This window comes from Parambassis ranga, chromosome 15 (assembly GCF_900634625.1).
Source record: "Parambassis ranga chromosome 15, fParRan2.1, whole genome shotgun sequence".
NCBI classification, from domain to species: domain Eukaryota; kingdom Metazoa; phylum Chordata; class Actinopteri; family Ambassidae; genus Parambassis; species Parambassis ranga.
In genome coordinates this window covers 8,117,126-8,136,727 of record NC_041035.1, presented here as the reverse complement: position 1 = coordinate 8,136,727, position 19,602 = coordinate 8,117,126, and the positions used below count along the sequence as shown (strand labels likewise).

General features: G+C 40.3%; 2 protein-coding genes across 5 annotated transcripts; one reads left to right on the top strand and one right to left on the bottom strand.

Moving 5' to 3' along the window:
• Positions 1-66: 66 nt before the first annotated feature.
• Positions 67-7,851, top strand: ppp4r3b (protein phosphatase 4, regulatory subunit 3B). 2 transcript variants are annotated; one of them, XM_028422988.1, is made up of 16 exons: positions 67-517; positions 1,076-1,131; positions 1,574-1,672; positions 1,766-2,389; positions 2,769-2,846; positions 3,153-3,269; positions 3,426-3,542; positions 3,669-3,800; positions 4,019-4,121; positions 4,203-4,244; positions 4,406-4,564; positions 4,820-4,989; positions 5,077-5,216; positions 5,302-5,447; positions 5,534-5,673; positions 5,816-7,851. In XM_028422988.1, the coding sequence occupies exons 1-16, from the start codon at positions 376-378 to the stop codon at positions 5,918-5,920; spliced, it is 2,370 nt and encodes a 789-aa protein (XP_028278789.1). In that variant the 5' UTR covers positions 67-375; the 3' UTR covers positions 5,921-7,851. The 2 variants fall into 2 exon arrangements, with proteins under 2 accessions (XP_028278789.1, XP_028278788.1); XM_028422987.1 differs by having other exon boundaries at positions 4,019-4,244.
• Positions 7,852-8,136: 285 nt separating this feature from the next.
• On the bottom strand, positions 8,137-15,934 carry cfap36 (cilia and flagella associated protein 36). 3 transcript variants are annotated; one of them, XM_028424251.1, is made up of 12 exons: positions 15,591-15,934; positions 15,138-15,202; positions 14,904-15,005; positions 12,626-12,740; positions 12,397-12,484; positions 11,096-11,255; positions 10,776-10,865; positions 10,238-10,331; positions 9,938-10,086; positions 9,655-9,819; positions 9,393-9,494; positions 8,137-9,107 (listed from the first exon to the last, which is right to left on the bottom strand). In XM_028424251.1, the coding sequence occupies exons 1-12, from the start codon at positions 15,694-15,696 to the stop codon at positions 9,024-9,026; spliced, it is 1,320 nt and encodes a 439-aa protein (XP_028280052.1). In that variant the 5' UTR covers positions 15,697-15,934; the 3' UTR covers positions 8,137-9,023. The 3 variants fall into 3 exon arrangements, with proteins under 3 accessions (XP_028280052.1, XP_028280054.1, XP_028280053.1); XM_028424253.1 differs by lacking the exon at positions 9,393-9,494 and having other exon boundaries at positions 8,138-9,107; XM_028424252.1 differs by lacking the exon at positions 10,776-10,865 and having other exon boundaries at positions 8,138-9,107.
• Between the last annotated feature and the right edge of the window lie 3,668 nt (positions 15,935-19,602).

Genomic DNA, 19,602 nt, shown 5'->3' with positions numbered 1-19,602 from the left:
GGATGATACCGCCCGGAGGAGGAGACCCCGCGGCAGTTAGCGCTTGATTGACGTCGAAAAAGAAAAAGAACACAAGATCGGATTACAAGATGGCGGTCTGTGGACGTTAGCAAGGAGGCCGTTAGAGTTGATGTGTTCTCTGTGAATTTTACTGTTTGATATTAGGCCTCCTGTTGAGTTTATTTACGGCGTAAACGTTATGTGGATATAAGATAGCCGCCATTGATTTTACTGCTGTTGTGAATTTCACTCAGACGCGCATGTTTTATACCATGCAGAAGGAAACAAAGTTAACAGGTCGAAGAAAACACTAGACGGGGTGAGGTGATAGCTTGTTAGCAGTCAGCTAGCCTGCTAGCTCCGACTCAGTTAACCATGTCGGACACTCGACGGCGAGTGAAAGTCTATACGCTGAATGAAGACAGGCAGTGGGACGATCGGGGTACTGGACACGTTTCTTCGACATTTGTTGAACGGCTAAAGGGAATATCTTTGTTGGTTCGGGCCGAGTCGGACGGTAAGTTCCCCGTTAGCATAGCGGCGACAACGTTACATTGGCTAACACAAGCATGCTAGCTCCTGGTTGTTCGAACAGAACGCTTTAAGTGGCCACTGTATATATGGATAACTTATTAGGTTTTTATTTATGCAATTGCTGTAGCAGTGTGAATCAACATTCTCACATTTTTGGAAGAGTTAACATTATTCTTGACCCTAATTAAGAAGTAATTTATTGACTTGCTGGAGCTAGCATGCGTGTGAGTATAACAGACGACGTGATCTCAGTTGCACGGGGCCCCCTAAAAGGCTAATCTACAATGTGCAAACTTGTTATAGTGAACAATTACATTTCCATCTAATTTCCACATATCTAAAAACTGTAGAAAAGGCGAGTAGTACGCAAAGTTGTTAAACGTAACTTTGTATTTATGCTATTTGATTAATTAAACTTCAGTTTGGCCGTAGCTATTTACGTTTAGACGGAATAATTGGCTTTATTCCTAAGAATCTATAGATTAATGTGTTCATTATTCTCATTGCAGTCAAAGTAATGCTATCGTTATGTGTGTTTCAGGATCACTACTGTTGGAGTCGAAGATAAGCCCGAACACTGCATATCAGAAACAACAGGTATGTAATGCTCATCACATTACCATTTAAAAGCATGCCTTATTGAAATGATACATTTTTATTAAATCAGTTCAATGTTGAGTTAACACTTGTTGCTGTCGAAACCCTACAGTGATGCAGTGCAGACAATAGTAATCGATTGTCTCCCACTTGCAGTGTTATCGTGTTCATCTGTCTGAAAGACTCTTATGTAGCCTTATATAAAAGCAATAGAATGTGTTTATCTCTGGGTGCCCTTTTATTTGTTATGCACATCTGTAGCTTGATCAGCAAGAGGCTAAATTTTCCCTTGGGGATAATCAAAGGTTGTACATCAAATATATAAGCTCTTATTCTTGTGAATCATTTTTTGAATATACAACTAGTGTATTATGTAACTATGCGACTGCATCCTGTTAAATTTGTGTTTGAATAAAGTTTCATGTTTCCTTCTTTTCCTCAGGACACACTGATTGTCTGGTCTGAAACAGATAACTATGACCTTGCCCTAAGTTTTCAAGAAAAGGCAGGCTGCGATGAGATTTGGGAGAAGATTTGCCAGGTACTTTCAAGCCAGTGACCCAGAGTTCCACAAAGGACAACACTGATATATCCAGTTTTTTCAGCTAATAACTATAAACCATTGTTTGCCTAGGTTCAAGGCAAGGACCCTGCTCTGGACATTACCCAGGACCCAATCGATGAGTCTGAAGAGGAGCGCTTTGAGGAGATTCCAGAGACGAGCCACCTGGTGGAGCTTCCTCCATGCGAGCTAAGCAGGCTGGAGGAAATTGCTGATCTGGTTACCTCTGTCCTGTCTTCGCCAATCCGAAGGGAAAAACTTGCCTTGGCTTTGATGAGCGAGGGCTACATCAAGAAACTCCTTGGTCTCTTCAGAGTATGTGAAGATCTGGACAACAGGGAAGGCCTGCATCACCTGTATGAGATTGTCCGGGGTGTTTTGTTCCTCAATAAAGCTGCCCTCTTTGAGGTGATGTTCTCTGATGACTGTATCATGGATGTGGTGGGTTGCCTTGAGTATGACCCAGCACTGGTTCAGCCTAAGCGACACCGGGAATTCTTGACCAAGACAGCAAAGTTTAAGGAGGTGATTCCTATAACAGACTCTGAACTGCGGCAGAAAATCCACCAGACCTACCGGGTTCAGTACATCCAGGACATCATCCTGCCTACGCCATCACTTTTCGAGGATAACTTTCTCTCTACACTCAACTCCTTCATCTTCTTCAACAAAGTGGAGATTGTCAGTATGTTGCAGGTAAGAAGCCTAACCAGGCAACACAGTTGGACTTATGGCACTCATGAGGTTTCCTAGACCAGATTACATTGTGAATTGAATGGGTTGCAGTGTTTGTTTTATTTTAAATCTTTCTTAACTTGATGATGAATCTTGGTGACAGAAAAACAGGGAGGGAAAAAGTGAAAAGTTAATGGTGAAATGAAATGTTTGAGAAGGTTGGGTGGATAAGGACTGTGATGTGTTTAAAAAAAAAACTTCATGGACACGACGAAAATCTGAAATTATGTAAGTATGAACACTAATATTATGTCCATGCCATGTATCTAATATCTGATTCATTTATCTAGTCTTTTTTTGGTTGGTTTTAATTTTTTTTTTAATTATTATCGTGCTACAGGAAGATGAAAAGTTCCTCACCGAGGTCTTCGCACAGCTCACAGATGAAGCCACAGAGGACAGTAAAAGAAGAGAGCTTGTAAGTTCATAATTTATTAAATATTGTGGTCAGATGTTGTGGTTAATAAAATCAGTTTCAATAAAAGCAGTTTGGTAAAAGGTTGTTGTTGTTGTTGCTGTGAAATTTGATCAGTATCATAACATAATACAAGTTGATTTTGCCGAATGTGCTGCCAGGTTTTTTTCTTATTGGTGAAATATTCTGTGACTACTTCTGAGATTTTTTTTATAGCTTTAAAATGAAAAAAAACCTTTTATGGGTCCATGCATTATGGGGGTAAAAGCCAAGACTCAAATTGACTGCTTTCTCCCCTCTCCTTTTCAGGTGAACTTTGTGAAGGAATTCTGTGCGTTTTCACAGACGTTGCAGCCACAAAACAGGGATGCTTTCTTCAAAACGCTGGCAAATCTAGGCATTTTACCTGCTCTTGAAATAGTCATGGTATGTTTTCGGTATTGCACGATAATATCAAAGCTGTGTTAATATAACTGGTTTAACATTCTTCTTTGATTACTCTGAATTACTGATACTTATATTATCTGATATATATTGTTGTCTCTGTTGTAAACATTGTCTTTGTTTGTTGTTGCTGTTTAGGGAATGGATGACCTGCAGGTGAGGGCAGCAGCTACTGACATCTTCTCCTACCTGGTGGAATTCAGCCCCTCCATGGTCAGGGAGTTTGTCATGCAGGAACCACAGCAGACAGATGATGTAAGCATCTAAAGATCAGTATAAGGCATCATTGCACTGCATAGATGCCAGTGTTAGATTTAATCTATATACATCAATTGACCCAAACTGATAGCACCACCTTTCTTTCCTGTGTCTGTTTTCCAGGATGTTCTGCTAATAAATGTCGTAATCAAGCAGATGATTTGTGACTCCGACCCAGAGTTAGGAGGGGCTGTCCAGTTAATGGGTCTGCTCAGGACACTCATTGACCCTGAGAACATGCTGGCTTCCACCAATGTAAGCAAAAACCAACACAGATTGTAGATATTGCTGAAAAAATAACTTGTATTTAAGCTTATTATTTTGAAACTTCACATGTAAATGGACACACAGTAAAGGTTAAAAAAGATAAACCCAGTGTTACAGCAGCAAAAAGAGGAGGACAGTCTCTTTCTGTGCTATATCCCCGATGTTAGAAACGGCAATCAGTGTGTCATTGTGTGTTTTCTTTTTAGAAAACTGAGAAGACAGAATTTCTGAGTTTCTTCTATAAGTACTGCATGCACGTTCTGACTGCTCCACTACTGGCCAACACTGCACATGACAAGATCTCAAAAGGTAAGCTTGAGAGACGCACCAGAGGATTTCAGACTAAGAATATGCAAATTTCCCTCATTATTCCTTGTCTTGGCCTTTCAGATCTGCAGGAGGGATCAACAAAGATCAACCCTGTCTGTCCAGGTGGGTGTTACATTTAATGTCAACCATTAAACACGCAGAAGTATATATTATGGCAAATGTTAGATTTAAAATGCCTGGACTGGTATCTGCACTGTACAGCTTAAATGTACTTGTAAAAAAATGTTGCATTTTAAACAGGACTTTGTTCTTTTTTTTTTTAGACAACTTCCAGACAGCTCAGTTGCTGGCGCTGATCCTGGAGCTCCTGACGTTCTGTGTGGAGCATCACACATATCACATCAAGACCTACATCATGAACAAAGACCTGCTCAGGAGAGTGCTGGTGCTCATGAACTCCAAACACACATTTCTTGCTCTTTGTAAGTCACCTAAACATCTTGTTTAATATTTTCATAGTGTTCGGCAAGTTACTGGTTACTGCGGTTTATAGATAGACTCTTAACTTGGCATCTGGGGTAAACCATTTGTAAACATTGTAAACCATATCTGATCCCTGGCTATGCTATATGCAGCAATCAACACCCGTGCTTATTCATCCTTGTTTTACTTCCACTAGATACAAATGCACCACCATTTCTAACAAATAGCTTTCTTTGTTTTTTATCTTTTTCCAGGTGCCCTGCGTTTCATGCGCAGGATTATTGGTCTAAAAGATGAATACTACAACCGCTACATCATCAAAGGGAACTTGTTTGAGCCCGTCATCAATGCCCTGCTGGACAACGGCACCCGATACAACCTTCTCAACTCAGCCATCATAGAACTTTTTGAGTTCATTAAAGTGGTGTGTAAAGACATAAAACTATACTTTTAACAAAAAAGGACATATTTCTGTGCACAAAGCTCATGCTTTTATACCATGTTTTTCCAGGAGGACATCAAATCTCTCATAGCTCACATTGTGGACAACTTCTATAAAGCACTTGAATCCATTGAGTATGTGCAGACCTTTAAGGGCCTGAAAGGCCGATATGAGCAGGAAAAAGACCGGCAGAGTCAGAGACTCAACAGGTCAGTAGCCTGATAAGATACAAGATACAAGTGAAAACGGTGGTGTAGAAAACTGCATTTAATGAAACTTTATTCCTCCTTGTAGATATCGCAGAGACGCACGGTCATTAGATGAGGATGAGGAGCTGTGGTTCAATGATGACGATGAAGATGATGATGCAGAGGCAGTGGAGAAGAGGATGGAGGATGACTTCCCCGATAGCTATGGCAAGTACATGGAAGCCAAAAAAGGTAACCTGCACGCAGTATCATTAAATACATCTTTTGCAAACTTTTCCCCCCACAGATTGAACCATTACAATGTTCTGTTACTACAGGAGCTGCCAATGGAGCTAATGGTGCCAGTAACAACGGGAAAGCTGCCGCAATCCCACCTGGCTCACCAACCGTCACTCCAAACAACAGTTCTGCTTCCTCCGTTAAAACGGTCACTCTTCCTGCCACACCAGTTGTAAAGGTACAGTCCAAATCACTTTATATCAAAGTGTGTTTAGGAAGCCCCCCTTCTGCTTGTGTAGAAACTTTAAGGTGTACTTACTACAAAGCTTGTGCTTGCCATGTGTTTTTTATGTTTTTGTTGTACTCTCCCTGTCTCTTAGACGGCGCTAGTTGGTTTAGTGGACTACCCTGACGATGAGGATGAAGAGGAAGAAGATGAGGAGGAAGAGCAGTCTCCAAGAAAGCGGCCCCGCTTGAGCTCTTAAGGGTGATTTTCTTCATGGTCATGGTGGATGGATGCTGAGTCCCTCCAGTTCCCTCCTCCTCTGATTGTCTCATTGGTTCTTGGCCTGTCAGTGCCACCTGTCAGTCTCTCTAAGAAGACAGACAAAGACGAGCTCCCACCTTACTCAGTTCCTCCTGATCTCTGCTCTTCCTTTCTTCTTTTGTGGAAAGAGATGGAAAGACGGATCCATCTGTTCCTTTGGGCCGAAGAATTTTCCTCTTCTCCTTGGGGGGGACCCACATCTCTAATCTTCCTCCTGGGGAGAACCTTAGAACTCTTTGTAAACTCCCCATGCTCTCATCACTGTCCTAATCCACCAACAGAGGCTGTAGTGGAAATCAGTGCCAAGCTTGTGGTGCAACAGCAGCAAAGGAAGATGTGGCACTACAGCAACATGGGATCCTTTTCACCTTTTGAGCTCTCCCATCTGACCCTTTCAAACCCAAACCAATGAGCTCCAGAGATGGAGGAAGCCAGAACACAACCAGCCAGTGTACGAACCGTTCAGCAGGCCAGTCAGGCTAGCAGGACTAGCCATCATAGTTATAGAAAGCTTGACTGGCTGAAGCCATGTGTGCCGCCCTGCCAGGGAACTTAACTTTTGATGAGGATAGATGGATCTAGGCAACATACAAATAACAATAAATGTTGAAGAGACAAGGAAGGGATGGAAACATGACAGAAACAATTCTTAGATCCAGAGGAGCAGGACTCAAACCTTCAAAAGCCATGGCATCAGTTTGGTCAAGGCACACACAAAAAAACACACACGTCTCACACAGGACTGCGTTAGCCAGAAATCCTGTATTTCATGAATTGTTAAAAAGTACTGTACAGTTTTTTTTTCTTTTTAATCATTTGCCCCTGTTGTGATTTTGAAAGGGGATAGAGATGCCTACCTGCCTGTGTATTTTTTTGTTGTTTGCACAAAAAGGTGGGAGTCACTGTTCACCCTTTCAGTCCAGTTCATTTGAGTCAATGTAAAATGCAGAGAAGTCGCAAATGCTGGTTTTAAAAAAACGTAACACTGCAGTAAAGTCATTTTTGCAGCATTTTGAGGATGTCTGGAGTTTTGTATTTTAATCAAAGAATTAAGCATCCTCCTTATGATGCACATCTCCATCAGTCCAGTTTTGGTTTCAGCTAGGTAGTGAACCTGAGCTGTTGGTGTGCTCCAGGTTGATTTAGTGCACACAAGTATCCCCATCACAGACAGATCTCAGGTTTGCAGTTTTATTTTGCAGCAGAAACAACATTTCTCACTCGCCTCACCTGTGCGCTGCAACACTGCTAGCTGGTGAAGTCTAATTTATTTCTGAATGGGTAATGGTTCTGCAGAGCTGAAGGTCCAGAATGTTCATATCAGTTGGGATCTGCTTAGACCAACAATTCATGGCATATTTCAAGTTTTTTTGGCCTATTAAAATCTCTTAAATTGAAGGATTTTTTATAGTTAATTGAAATAATGGTTGTTAGTCAGAATGAACATGACTTTAACCAGTTAATGCAATTCAGCTTTTAAGTCAGTGTTGTTCATGAGAAGTATTTCTGATACAACACAGGTGAGTATCAGAGGGCTGTCAGGTTAGATCATCTCAGGTGTGTTGGTCTCACCACAAACACTGAGGCTGATGAAGGGAATCAAAACTTGATAAAAATTAGACTTGCTACCAGTGACAGGATAGGGTCAAAAGTGAACTATTATTGCCAAACATTCTTTTCAGGAGTTCAGCAGTACCTGCGCAGTGAATTGTCTTTCTTCCTGCCTGTCACCATCACCCAAACAATATGACTGTTCTGTTAACCCTTGATGAATTTGTACCAAGTGCATTTACTACCACTATCCATTCTTAACATTTGTATGAATTTTATTTGATAAGTTTTGAAATTAAATGTGACCCTGACATTGAACCTTTGGATCTATCCTTGTTTTAATTGATTGGCCAACATGAGCTACAAATACTTGGCAAGATGAGTCTTTTGACTGCACGTCTAATACAGCAAATATGACTTTTCTATCATTACATTGCTGTAATTGTTGCTGGAGACATTATTAAATATTTTAGCATATTGACAGGAAAATGTGTTAGGTGACTCACTCACAGATCCCTATGCGTCTGTCAACACTCCCATTATGCATGTTCAATCTGGAGTCCAAGTTGTTTCTGTAAAACTTGATTTATTTATCAGCATACACAATAATATAACACAAAAACTGGTGCATCATGATTGCTTAATGTGAAGACTCCCCAGCTGAAGATAAAAACTGCACTCGCAGAAAGCAACACAGTTCTCTTGGCCCCTTTTATGAAAACACATCATAGTATTTATCTTGACAACTTTCACAACACTTAATTAGCACAAGCTGTGCAGTGGAAATGATATACCAGGATATTAAAACAGGATAGTTAAAACAATGGAAAACAAGCCTGCGCTTGATCCAACCTCGCTTGTACCCGATACTCCCCAAATCTGTCCTCAAGATAGACTCTCACTGACCACACAACCCATATATGATTTCTTTGTTTTACCTGCTGTCTATCAAGAAACCCACCAGTGCCGCCCAAAATCACTCCTCCATACATAATGGTATTTGCTGACCCTTTTTGTGCCTCACTAACTCACAGATGCAGTGTTGCATAATTGTAATGTTCACATCTTCAGTGATGCATACAGTATTTTAGGCCAACAAACCACTATGTTTTTAAAACAAGGATTATTTTCTCGTTTTGTCTATAAGATATAAAAATGCAACAATGGCCTCCCTGCTTTTCAGATTGCTCGACATTTTCAGAACTCACTCAATAACTGTACTGTAACTACCAAACAGCTCTTCCAATACTTTTGTGGTTTGTTATTAATAGAGACCATGTATTAAAGACAGGGATACACCTTTTTTGCTCTGTAGACAGCAATCAAAATACACTGAAGAAGGAAGATCTTGTGGTTTTTAAAATTCTTTGGAGAAAAAAACCCTTATCTGTGTTAAAGTCAATTATGCGGCAGTGTAAAGGAAGCCATGAGTCTGATTACCAAAGCAGAGATATATAAACAACACCATCGCATTTGGAAGGGAAGAAAAGTCACTTCTTGATCACTTCCTCTTTCAGCTTTTCTGCCAGGTGTTTTCTCTTCTGGAGCTTCTTCTTCTCCTCAGCAGATACCTCCTGTGCAAAGAGGCCAAACCAGGCAGGCAGGTTAGGGATCGAAAGCATTAGATGAACTATCGAGGGAGTGTGAAATCAGCAGAAATGACTAGTGGAATACAATCAAGCACAAGCAACAAAAGCAGCTACTGAGGGGAATGTGATACTACTATTTCAAAGTGGCATCAAAACATGCACTCTGTGGGTATACAGAGAGGAGCAACTATTACACATAAAACTAGATCTCCACACAAGGTGTGAAAAAGTGCACGTCTTCACATCAGACAGAGGGCACTGATGGATCACCTTCTGTTTGGTGGTGTTAGTAGAATGTTGTGCTGGAGGTGCAGGAGCAGGAGCAGGAGGAGGGGAACAGGCCCCATTCCTCTGGGACTGGCCCACTGCCTCCTGACCAGACCAGATACAGGCGTGTGAAATGAATCATGACAACCAAAATAATAAGAAAATGCAAGAAAATTCAGGAGGGAAAAAAAATTTAAATAAAAAAACAGAACAGAAACTGAAATAAATAAGTAAATAAAGGAGAGTAGGAAGAGGCTGTATTTACCAGAGGGGTGGTGGATGCTGGTATGGGACAAGCGGGCGCCTCCTCTGGTGTGGTCGTCTGCTTGGTTTTCTGCTGTTCTTTTTTCAGAGCGTGCAACTTGTCCCGCTGCTGTCGCAGGTACGCTGCCCTCTGCTGGAGCTGCTCCTGCTGTGAGGCTGACAATTCCTGCAGGGAAATGGCAGTGACTGCAAGCGCAACATGTATTGTGTATTCACTTGTCATGTAGTGAAATTATATGGTCGCCTCAGTAATGACAAACAGTGCGTTTCAGGCTTAGACTCACAGTATAAGGCTTGGAGAAGCCGGCCTCTCTGTGTGCCTCCGCCAGCCATGCTTCGGCTACAGTCTGGCTGCTGATGGAGGTCTCAGGAAGCTTTGCTGGAGCTCTCACTGCTGAAAGAACTCTGATGTCCACACCATTACTGCCACAATCTGCACACACACACATTCAAACCACTGTGAAAACTCTTAAATAACAAAAAATAGGAGCCAGCAAAGTTTAACTGGAGCTAGTAAATAACATATGATCCCCTTGTTGTCCTTGTTATTTTTTATTAACATGTTTTCTTTGTTTCTGAATTACCTGGTGTGGGTTTAGAAGTGGAGCTGCTCTTAGCTGAGCTTTTCTCTTTGGCAGCCATCTTGGCTTCTTCTTTTCTCCCAGGGTTGCCGTTGACCTGGAGGTTGGAAGCCACAGGCATTAAAACACTCACTAGTCAGGGAGTTGACCGGTCTGTGGACGGCTGAATAGTTGTGTATGTACATTTAAATAGCACAGTTTATTACTTCAAAGCAAGAAAAGCGCACTTTATAGTGCTGCCAGCAAATGTTTGAGCAAACCCAAATTACAGTCTACACTGCTACAGCGTGAACCAAACTACTATGCAAGTTACGAAGCTTACTATGCGCCCTCAGGATGCACTGATACCTAGGTTTTGAATATCATGCCAGTACTACTGCACCACATGTTGGAGTAAGTCACTAAAAACAGAATCTAAGAATCATCTACATTCAAATTATTCAGGCTTACATTTCACCACCATTTTCACTCAAACATGGTATTAATGCATCCTTTAAGAGTGAGTACTAGCAGGACTAAGGTGCGTGGATGGTCTAGTTACCAGAGTAAATTCAGTGGTAGAGTTTCCATTCGTTAGTGGATTGTGGTGACCATTACTGCTGCTGTTGTCACCCTTCTCCTTGGCTTTGGCCTTAGCATGAAATACATGGCACGTTTGAGAGTTATAAAGGAAAGATTTGGTTTTAAGGTGAAGAGGAATGTGCATAATTAGTATTCATGGCATCGGGAACTACACATAAAAGAAGTTATAAAACTTTGGGGCGTTGTGTATTGCACAAAAAGTCCCACAGGGTTTATCTGAGGTTTTCACAGTTTGGCTGGTCCACAAGTCTTACTTGGCTCCTACAGCTCATATCTTACCTTGGCAGTGCTGCTCTGTTGGCTGGCAGCACATGAGACGTTCTGGGCTTCCCTACTCTCAGCTATTGGCTTATCAGAGCAGCCACTGGAGGTGGAGCCGGTCTCTTCCTCTAATAGCATCCTCCTGGACATCTCCTCATCATACTCCTCTTTAGACTTTCTGAGGATAAATATCAAGAGAGAAAAAGCCCAACATCAGTCATTCCCTCTGAATTGGTCTTCCTATATCAGCTATTTGGACTGTTTCAGAGTATGTTTAGTAGTTCAGTCATTATAAGAGCCTGTGTAATCTAGAGGTAAGCCAGTTCTATTGTCTATTTATCTCTTGGCACAGAGTACTAGCCAACTACTAGAAACTAGAATAACCCAGCTATGTCAGGGACGTCTGTGTGATAACCACTCTGTGCCCTAAAATTACCAGGGCACCACACACTCTGTAGATCCTTTAATTGAATTTATTTAATATGTTAAATTGCCTTAGTGGAGACTTCCACACACCAATAACCAGTAGGTGTACTGATACGCAGAGAGCTGTAGCTTCTGGACTTGTGCCGGTCACAAAGAGTTTTGAAGCACTGTGATAGACAGCAATATATTTAAAAGGCCAATCAAGCCTGAAATCATGAATGTACTGTTTACAGTACTTTAGAAATGCATCAAGATGATGTTTAAACCAAACTAAGCACCTTTCAGTTTATTTGGTTTAACACAAACAACTGGCCTCCATGTCATGTCAGTGCAGAAATAACATGCATGAAGTGCAACTTTAAATCAGTCACAGTAAACAGCAGCTCAGAAACAAAAACATTTCCTTTATGATGCATTCAGGTGATTGCAAAGAAGCCTAGAAATGCATCTCAGAAGACAATGGGAAACAAATTAAATATATCTTTGTATCTTGTAGACTCCCTAAAATCTCTCCAAGTTGATTTTGTTAGGTCATGTACTGATATGATACCGTTAAGACGAACAGGATAAAAACACAGCATTTCTTAGTTGCTTGATGAGTGTCAGTCCCTCCAATCTAAATTAGCTGGACCCTAAGAAGCTTAACTGCTGTCCCATTAGCCTCTGTGTGTTCTACTTGGCCAGGCAAAATCCCATTAGAAAGCAGGGATAGGCGCTTTAAGCAGGCAGGCCAAATACAACTAATGGATGCATAAAGAAAATGTGGAAACTACAGACCGGGATAACTGGATAATAATTATATTTATTTGTATTTAGTCTTTAAAATACAAATATGCACAGTCAGCTTTGTGTTTAAATTTGTGAGACATTGTAAGAACACAGCAGAGACTTACTTTAGAACCTCCTCCAGGATTTTCATCTCTTGCTGCTGCAGCTCCGTCATCACATCCACACCATCAGTCAGACACTCTGGCAGGGCCCCTACAACAACAAACAGGCATTTTACTACTATCTTAAGATTAAGATTAAGAAACCTTTATTAGTCCCACAATGGGGGACTAATAAAGGTTTCTGCCACTCTCTCTGTGTTGTGACAGATATATGAATGTTAACTCAGCCTACCGTTCCTTTCTTTAATAACCCTGAGGGCTTGAAGTTGCAGCTCCATGTTCTTCTGAACCATCAGTGAGCGAAACATCTGAAAGTCATCTGTAGCCAAAACTGGCCGGAACACCGCCTGAACAACAAAAACATCACGTACAACCACATAGTAATATTTTACTGAAACATTTTAAAATCTACGGAATCCATTTAGCTTTACAGTCATGTTAGTTTTGTTCGTTCTGATTGTAGTAGGTCTTAGTATTAGGCAAATACAACTGCAGACAAACAACATAAAACTTTTTTCACCATGCCACTATTTATGATTCGGCAGCTTGTAGATCCGCCTTAAGCAGCAATAACATAATGGTTTCCTGGTCTTCATTACCCCTCCACCACCATGCCCGACAGTGGGTAGGAGGTGTTTCTGTTTCTGTTTGATGTTTTGACCAGACATGACTGTTAGCATTAAGGCCAAACAACTCTACTTTGGTCTCATCTGTAATATAAGACATAGTGGCAGAAGATTTGTTCAGATCCAGTTTCGTGAACCTCGCTTGTGCTTCTATGTGCTTTTTAGACAGGAGAGGCTTTCTCCTTACCACCATGCAGCCTTGCGTGCTCTGAGATGTAGCTCTTGGGTTGTTATGTAATTGTCTGAGCACTGCATGGTCTATGGAAGCAGTAAGAAGGTCTTTTTGAAAATGGTTTAATGGCACGGTAAAAAAAGTGTTATGTTGTTAATCTGAAGCTGCATTTGTATAATAGTAAGACCCATTACAATCGGATGATCTTTATCATATTGTTACAACAAAAACATAAAATTTAAAGAGAAGTTTAAGTAGTAACAAGTTCTCTAACACAGAAGTTTCTTTCCATAAACAGTGGAATTTCCCCTTTGGACCCCTATAGATCAGGACAGGATGTACCTCAACATAGTAGGAATCAACTCAAGCTTCAAAAAAGTAAGTTTGCAAACACAGTGGTACCTACAGCTAATCTTTCACATTCGCTTCCTGTCTCTATTCAAAGATCTGCCTCCCTTTTAGGCTTATGTTAAGTAGGTCTCTGACCAAGCTTTAATGAGTGTTAGTGTAATATAACTGGGTTACCTGTCTCCAAGTCTCTATACTGTGCTTCCATCTCTTAGACAGTGTTTCGTACTTCATTTGTTTACGGTACCTACATGTTAAACAGTTTATTTATTTTATCTAAAGGTTAGCTACAACCCTTTTTGTCAAGCTGCTGTATCCTAGTCGTCTAGGACTGAAAATCAAGTCCTCCTATTAGTTTTTGATAAAACAGTTTCAACAAAAGGCTTAAATATCCAAATATCTATTTTGTGATGACTTTTTTGTGTGCTATTAAAAACATAAGAAGATTTATCGCACAAAAAAAAACAATCTTGTAGGTCCCATGCTCTATATGTAGTAGCAATGTAAGTGTGTACTCTACATTAACTAGGTTCTGTATTACATGTGGTGCTGCTGCATTGCAGTACAGCAATGAACTTAACATGATGTCTGATGGATCACAAGGTGTGTACTGCAGCTAGGAGGCCAGCTATCCATCACTATAGGAATGCAAGAAGTCATATTTCTGCATGAACAGACACTAAATGACTGTAACCTGCAAACATCAACTTCTACTACTTTTAATATTTGTTTTTGTAGTTGTTTTGTAGAGTTTGACTTTCTTTGCAAACATTATTTATCTTAGATGTAAGTAATGGGATCAAAGTCAAAGTGAAATCCAGATCCTCATCTCTGCCAATCTGGCACAGCATGACATTTTGTGGATAAACTGTAAAACTTGAAACACTAACTAATCTGTATTCACTCAATATCATTTAAAAAGCAAAACAAAAAACTTAGCAATAAATCTATTCACATAAGAACATGGGCAGGTGAGATTCTCTCTACTGAGTAAACGATGAGGATCCAGTGTTAGCATGGATCCAAAAATCATGTTAAATTAAAACAGTATCATAAATGATATAAACCGATCCAGAGACTGCTGATCCTTCTTTAGTTTAAAAGAACTGGAGAATTCCCTTGTGCTTTAGATAAAACCCTCTTGTTAATTACACAGAGAGAGCCGACAGAAAATAAAAAAGCTTTAATGACAAATGTGCTTAAAGGCTAAGTGGGAATCAAAAGCTGCAGAATAAAGAAGTATGTTTGGAGCTGGAAAGACGGCACTATTTCTGACTTGTGTAAATGAATCCAATCCTTGATACCCCAAAGGCAGGTTAGCTGGCAGCCTGCCAGTGGTGAGCCAACAGGAGAGATTAAAGTACCTGCAGAGTTTTGGATTTGGCAAAAGGCGAGGAGCATGCATCCAGAAACTGCTGCTCGTTGATGCCAACCTCCTGCATGTAATTCTCCAACAGCTTCTCCACCTACAAAAGCAAAGCAGCTTACAGCAGGCCACTCCGACGAGTCAGCAGTACAAAACCAGTAATGAGTAATGTTGATGAGGCAATGCATGAAAGTAGAACAGTGGAAAAAATAAAAACTTAGTTTATACTCACCAGTTTCTTATACTGCTGGTGGATTTCTGTGTATGATAACTTATTTTCGTCCTCATCGTCGAAAACTGAAAAATAAAAGTTACAAATAGAGGACAGTAGATAGATGATGGACACCTCCTGAAGCATCTTCAGACAACAAAACTCGATACTCATGTTGTGTTGCTAAGGTTAGCTATCTGGCTCCCTTCTAGCAGCCTTGTCACCTTTATCCTCACCTGTGTTGGGACAAAGGGAGTGAAATCCAGGTAATATTCTATCTAACTCACCACAAAGACACATGTAAAGTGGAGCGCAGACAGTGGAACTACATATTACAAATACAACCAGCTACGTAAATAAACACATCGCAGCCACAAGTGAGCGTTAGCTTAGCCGCCGCGCTAACTGTACCCTGCTCCAAAAAGGCTGTCAGAAGTCAAAGACTGAAAAACTGGCAGATAACTTGTGTTTTACCTGTGCATCTGTTTTCCATAAAGTCCGTGACAGGTATGACCCATTCGGGACTCCCCAGGTAGCCAACGATGCTCTCTAAAACCCATTCACTATCATCCTCAGCCATGTTGGCCGCCGCTAGGTAACGTTAGCAATAACAACAGCACTGGCACGGCGATGTTGTTCAGCTCGGCACCTTCTGCTGCGCTACAGCACGAACATACACAACCCGAGCAGATGGAGAAAAACATCTGGGTTACTGCCCGTCATGAATTAGTCCTCATGAGTGGTTACTTCTCGAGACGGGACTGTCTGCGAGGAGAAATGCGCAGTCATGAATTTGAGAGTCGAGAAGGGTGGTGACGCCTAATCAGTTGCTAGGGTAACCGTTACGTCATTCCGCTGCTCCTGAAGACAGGTAGGCACAGGAAGACTACTGCTGCTGCTGCTGGCTGTCTACATTCATGCAACCAAAACTCTCAACTCATACACATTTCAAGACCAAATTTTGTATTCTGTCAGCATATTTACTACACTTGCTAATATGATATCTAGTAAAAGTTTGCATCAACATCACTTCCCTGGTGTTCTTACTGATAAACAGCCCTGACAACAATCTGTCCTTCATGCCATTCCTTTTTGCGCATGTGTTGACATGGTGGATATGAATGCATCATTGATCATGTTGGTAATGAAAATTAGTGTTACAAAAATGTAGTAAGGCAGCTATATTAAACTTGGATCGGCTGTAATTGGTGGATTATTTGGGTATGAAGCTGTTTGTAATGGGATCCCTATAGCTATATTCCAATCTGCATCATATTTCTGTTTGATGTTATTTCCAGTGCTGCTTTAACCTTACAGTAAACACATGTACACAAGTTGATATTATTTTTATTCAATCTCAAATTCGGTATGTTCTTGAGTATGTTTGGCTAACTGAGGCCTGTCCTCTCACACTAATATTGTGAGAGGACAGGTATAGTCTAGTAATGTACTAAAGATTAAGTTCTGAGCTGAGCCACCTTGGTTTAATTAACAGCCTTTGTGTTGAGGAAAGTCTTGTCTACATGTGAGCACACAGAGAAACAATGAACTAAGATATATATTTTTTATTAAGAGTACAAATTGCGTGATCAGTATTGTGCATTAACAAGGATAATCAGTAAATATACATTCCTTCTGTATCTTTAAAGGTATATAAGTTTTCATCATAGCATCATTTCTAAAAAGGCCCATATAGCTACTGTGCACAGGTCATAAAGGCAGGGCATGCAGGCAGCAGTCATGCCGAAACAACAGAATAAAGGTAGGCGACATTAAAAAGCTTAACAGTAAGTATTTAAAGTGAACCTCCTCGCTTCAATCTGTTTTATTATGTTGCTCTACATTCATAAATAATATTTTCATTAGTGTTGACTGAAAGTCACTATTGTTCAAATAGACACACAATATGGAGATTGTTTTTTTTTGGCTTGGATTTGAAATCCATTGCTTATTTCAAACCTTGACATCTGTGTTCCCAGTTTTTAAAGCCAAAAGAATCTCCCATAAAATTAAAGCTATACTTCTCGTTCCTATAATTGGAAAACAGTCACTGTTTTTAAATGGTGTGCAAACAAGTAAACAAGTAATACACACAAGGTTCCCTCCCCATATGACAATCATAGACATCAACAGTGTGAACAACCTGACTCCCGGCTGTCAGATTATAATACAGTGTGGTGACACACAGTAGCTTTACATGTACAAATATACACTCTCTCTGTATCAAGAAACAATTGCATTATTTCTGTTATCAATAATTAGTGATGAATTTGTGGAAACACTCACAGCAGCAAAAAAACATTCATTTTTAATGTGTTATATTTGCTATAATCTTTCAGAAACCACCTTTAATACACCACTGTATAATGTATGTTTAAGGCTGATTTCTTTGCAACAGATTTAGTGAGAAGAAAGTTCTTTCTGATGACGTCCTCTAGATGGCAGAATTTATCCATGATAAAGAGTGTCTCCACCGGTGTTTTTGGCAATAGATGTTTGACACATTAGGTCTGTATAAAACATATGATGTGACAATCAGAGCATGTGCAAACTGTACATGTAAATGCACTGAAAACTTCTGAATCCATTGAATCTCCTCACCCACCTCCAAAAAACAGCAATGAAGCAGCTTTGAACCGGTGCATACTTGTTTTAAAATAACTTTGATTACTAACCAATAATCACAAGATGTCAATTAATGATCTGTCAAGCAGAAGAGACAAATCAGCCTTTTGGCTGACTTATCTGTAGCTTGATAATTGCAATTTTCAAAGGCTGAATTCAGATGCCACAATGATTACACACATGCTGCTGCTCTTACAGTAAAACACTGACCATAGCAGCCTGTAAATAGGTTGTAAAGACCTCACCATGTATAGCTCTTTTTAGTTAAGTGTTCATATTTGTCAAATAATGGCTTTGAACGTTTAAAAACATTATTATGAACCCAACAGGCATCATGGGCTCCAGGTTGCACTCATTAAAGAGTGTGTAAACTGCCATGCAATCATTCAAAATGCAAATCAAAGTTGCTACAAGCTTACAGTCAAGTATAAACAGTCCTATAGTGTAAGCCCCACACAGTAAAGGGAATATATATTCAGTCACAGGCATGGCATTACAGGCCACTGCGTAATCGAGGTTAAACTGCAGCAACTGTAGAGCTCTGTTAAAAATTCATTGTATTGATTGGGCTGACAGCGGAGACCCTCCAGCCCCTTCTTCTAACTGCTACTCAGTATTTGTTCAACATTGCATTTGGAAGGATGTTATGGATGTCCACTCAAGGTCTCCTCTTCTGCAAAGATTTGTGCGCGGAAATGGTAATGATTATCTGGAAGGACTGGATCAATAACCCATCTCCATCCAGGGAGTAAACACCTTCCTTTGACTTTAAGTTGTGATTAACTATGTACGACAGCGTGCTTCATCTAATTTATTCACGGTCTCCATAAAATAAGACGTTGATATCCTGTGGTGTGGAAGTGCATCATGTCCTAGGTTATGCAGCTGCTCCCTATACGTGTTGTAATGATATTAAAACATGGTGGACATGATTTAATCAATTTCTTTCGAGCCATGCTTCCTTAATCTTAGGACAGTACTTCAGATGAGTTGTGGGGTTGTTTCTATTACAAGATGAATGGAAATGAAGAGTTTAATGAATTAACTGTCAGGATGTCTCTTTCCATTCATTTCATTAACTTTAAACCAGTTTCTGATTGGTTTAAAGTTTTTTTCTCCTTAATGCTGCAGTTTAAGTATTATTTTAATGGAAAAGTATTTACATCAGCATCCACGTAATACGTCCTCATGAAAAAAACTGACACAAGGTTACATTAATGCTAAAGGAACAGATGATCATATTGGCCAACGCCATCTAATCATGGGACCAGTACAGCCTCAAAGGACCAAAAGTGATTCAATCCCCATAGATCGTAATCAGGCATTAAAATGTCCAGCTTTACAGCAGAAATAAACATGTTTACAGCCTGGTACAAGAACTGTTTGGGTCTCTATTGATCCTTTTTATTACAACTGTAAAGAAGATAATTTTTTAAACCCCATTGTTTTAGCCTAATTATAAAGGGCCAAAAATTGCACATTATAATAGTCTTATAATGGTGGCAAATCACAACACAAGCTGCCTTCTTCCACAGCTGCCAGCCTGCCTCAGCACCACTCACGTCCATGTCTTTGCCTGTATTCAGAGCTTTGGTGGACTGTGGCGCAGCATGGTGAGAGTCAGAACCTACTGGTAATTTCACAGAAGCTTAATCCATAGTTGTAAACTGTCTATGGTTTTCACCTGCTGTTTTGTTTTGACTTTTGGTTGAAGGTAGCTGTTAAAAACTACAGGTTAAGGTTAGGTATTAAACAACAGGTAAAGGGTTTGGTAACGATCAGAATTTGTCTCACAAGTTCATGGCTTTTACATTAAAATAAGGTATTCACCTTTGCGGTCGCCATTTTTGGCAACCATCAA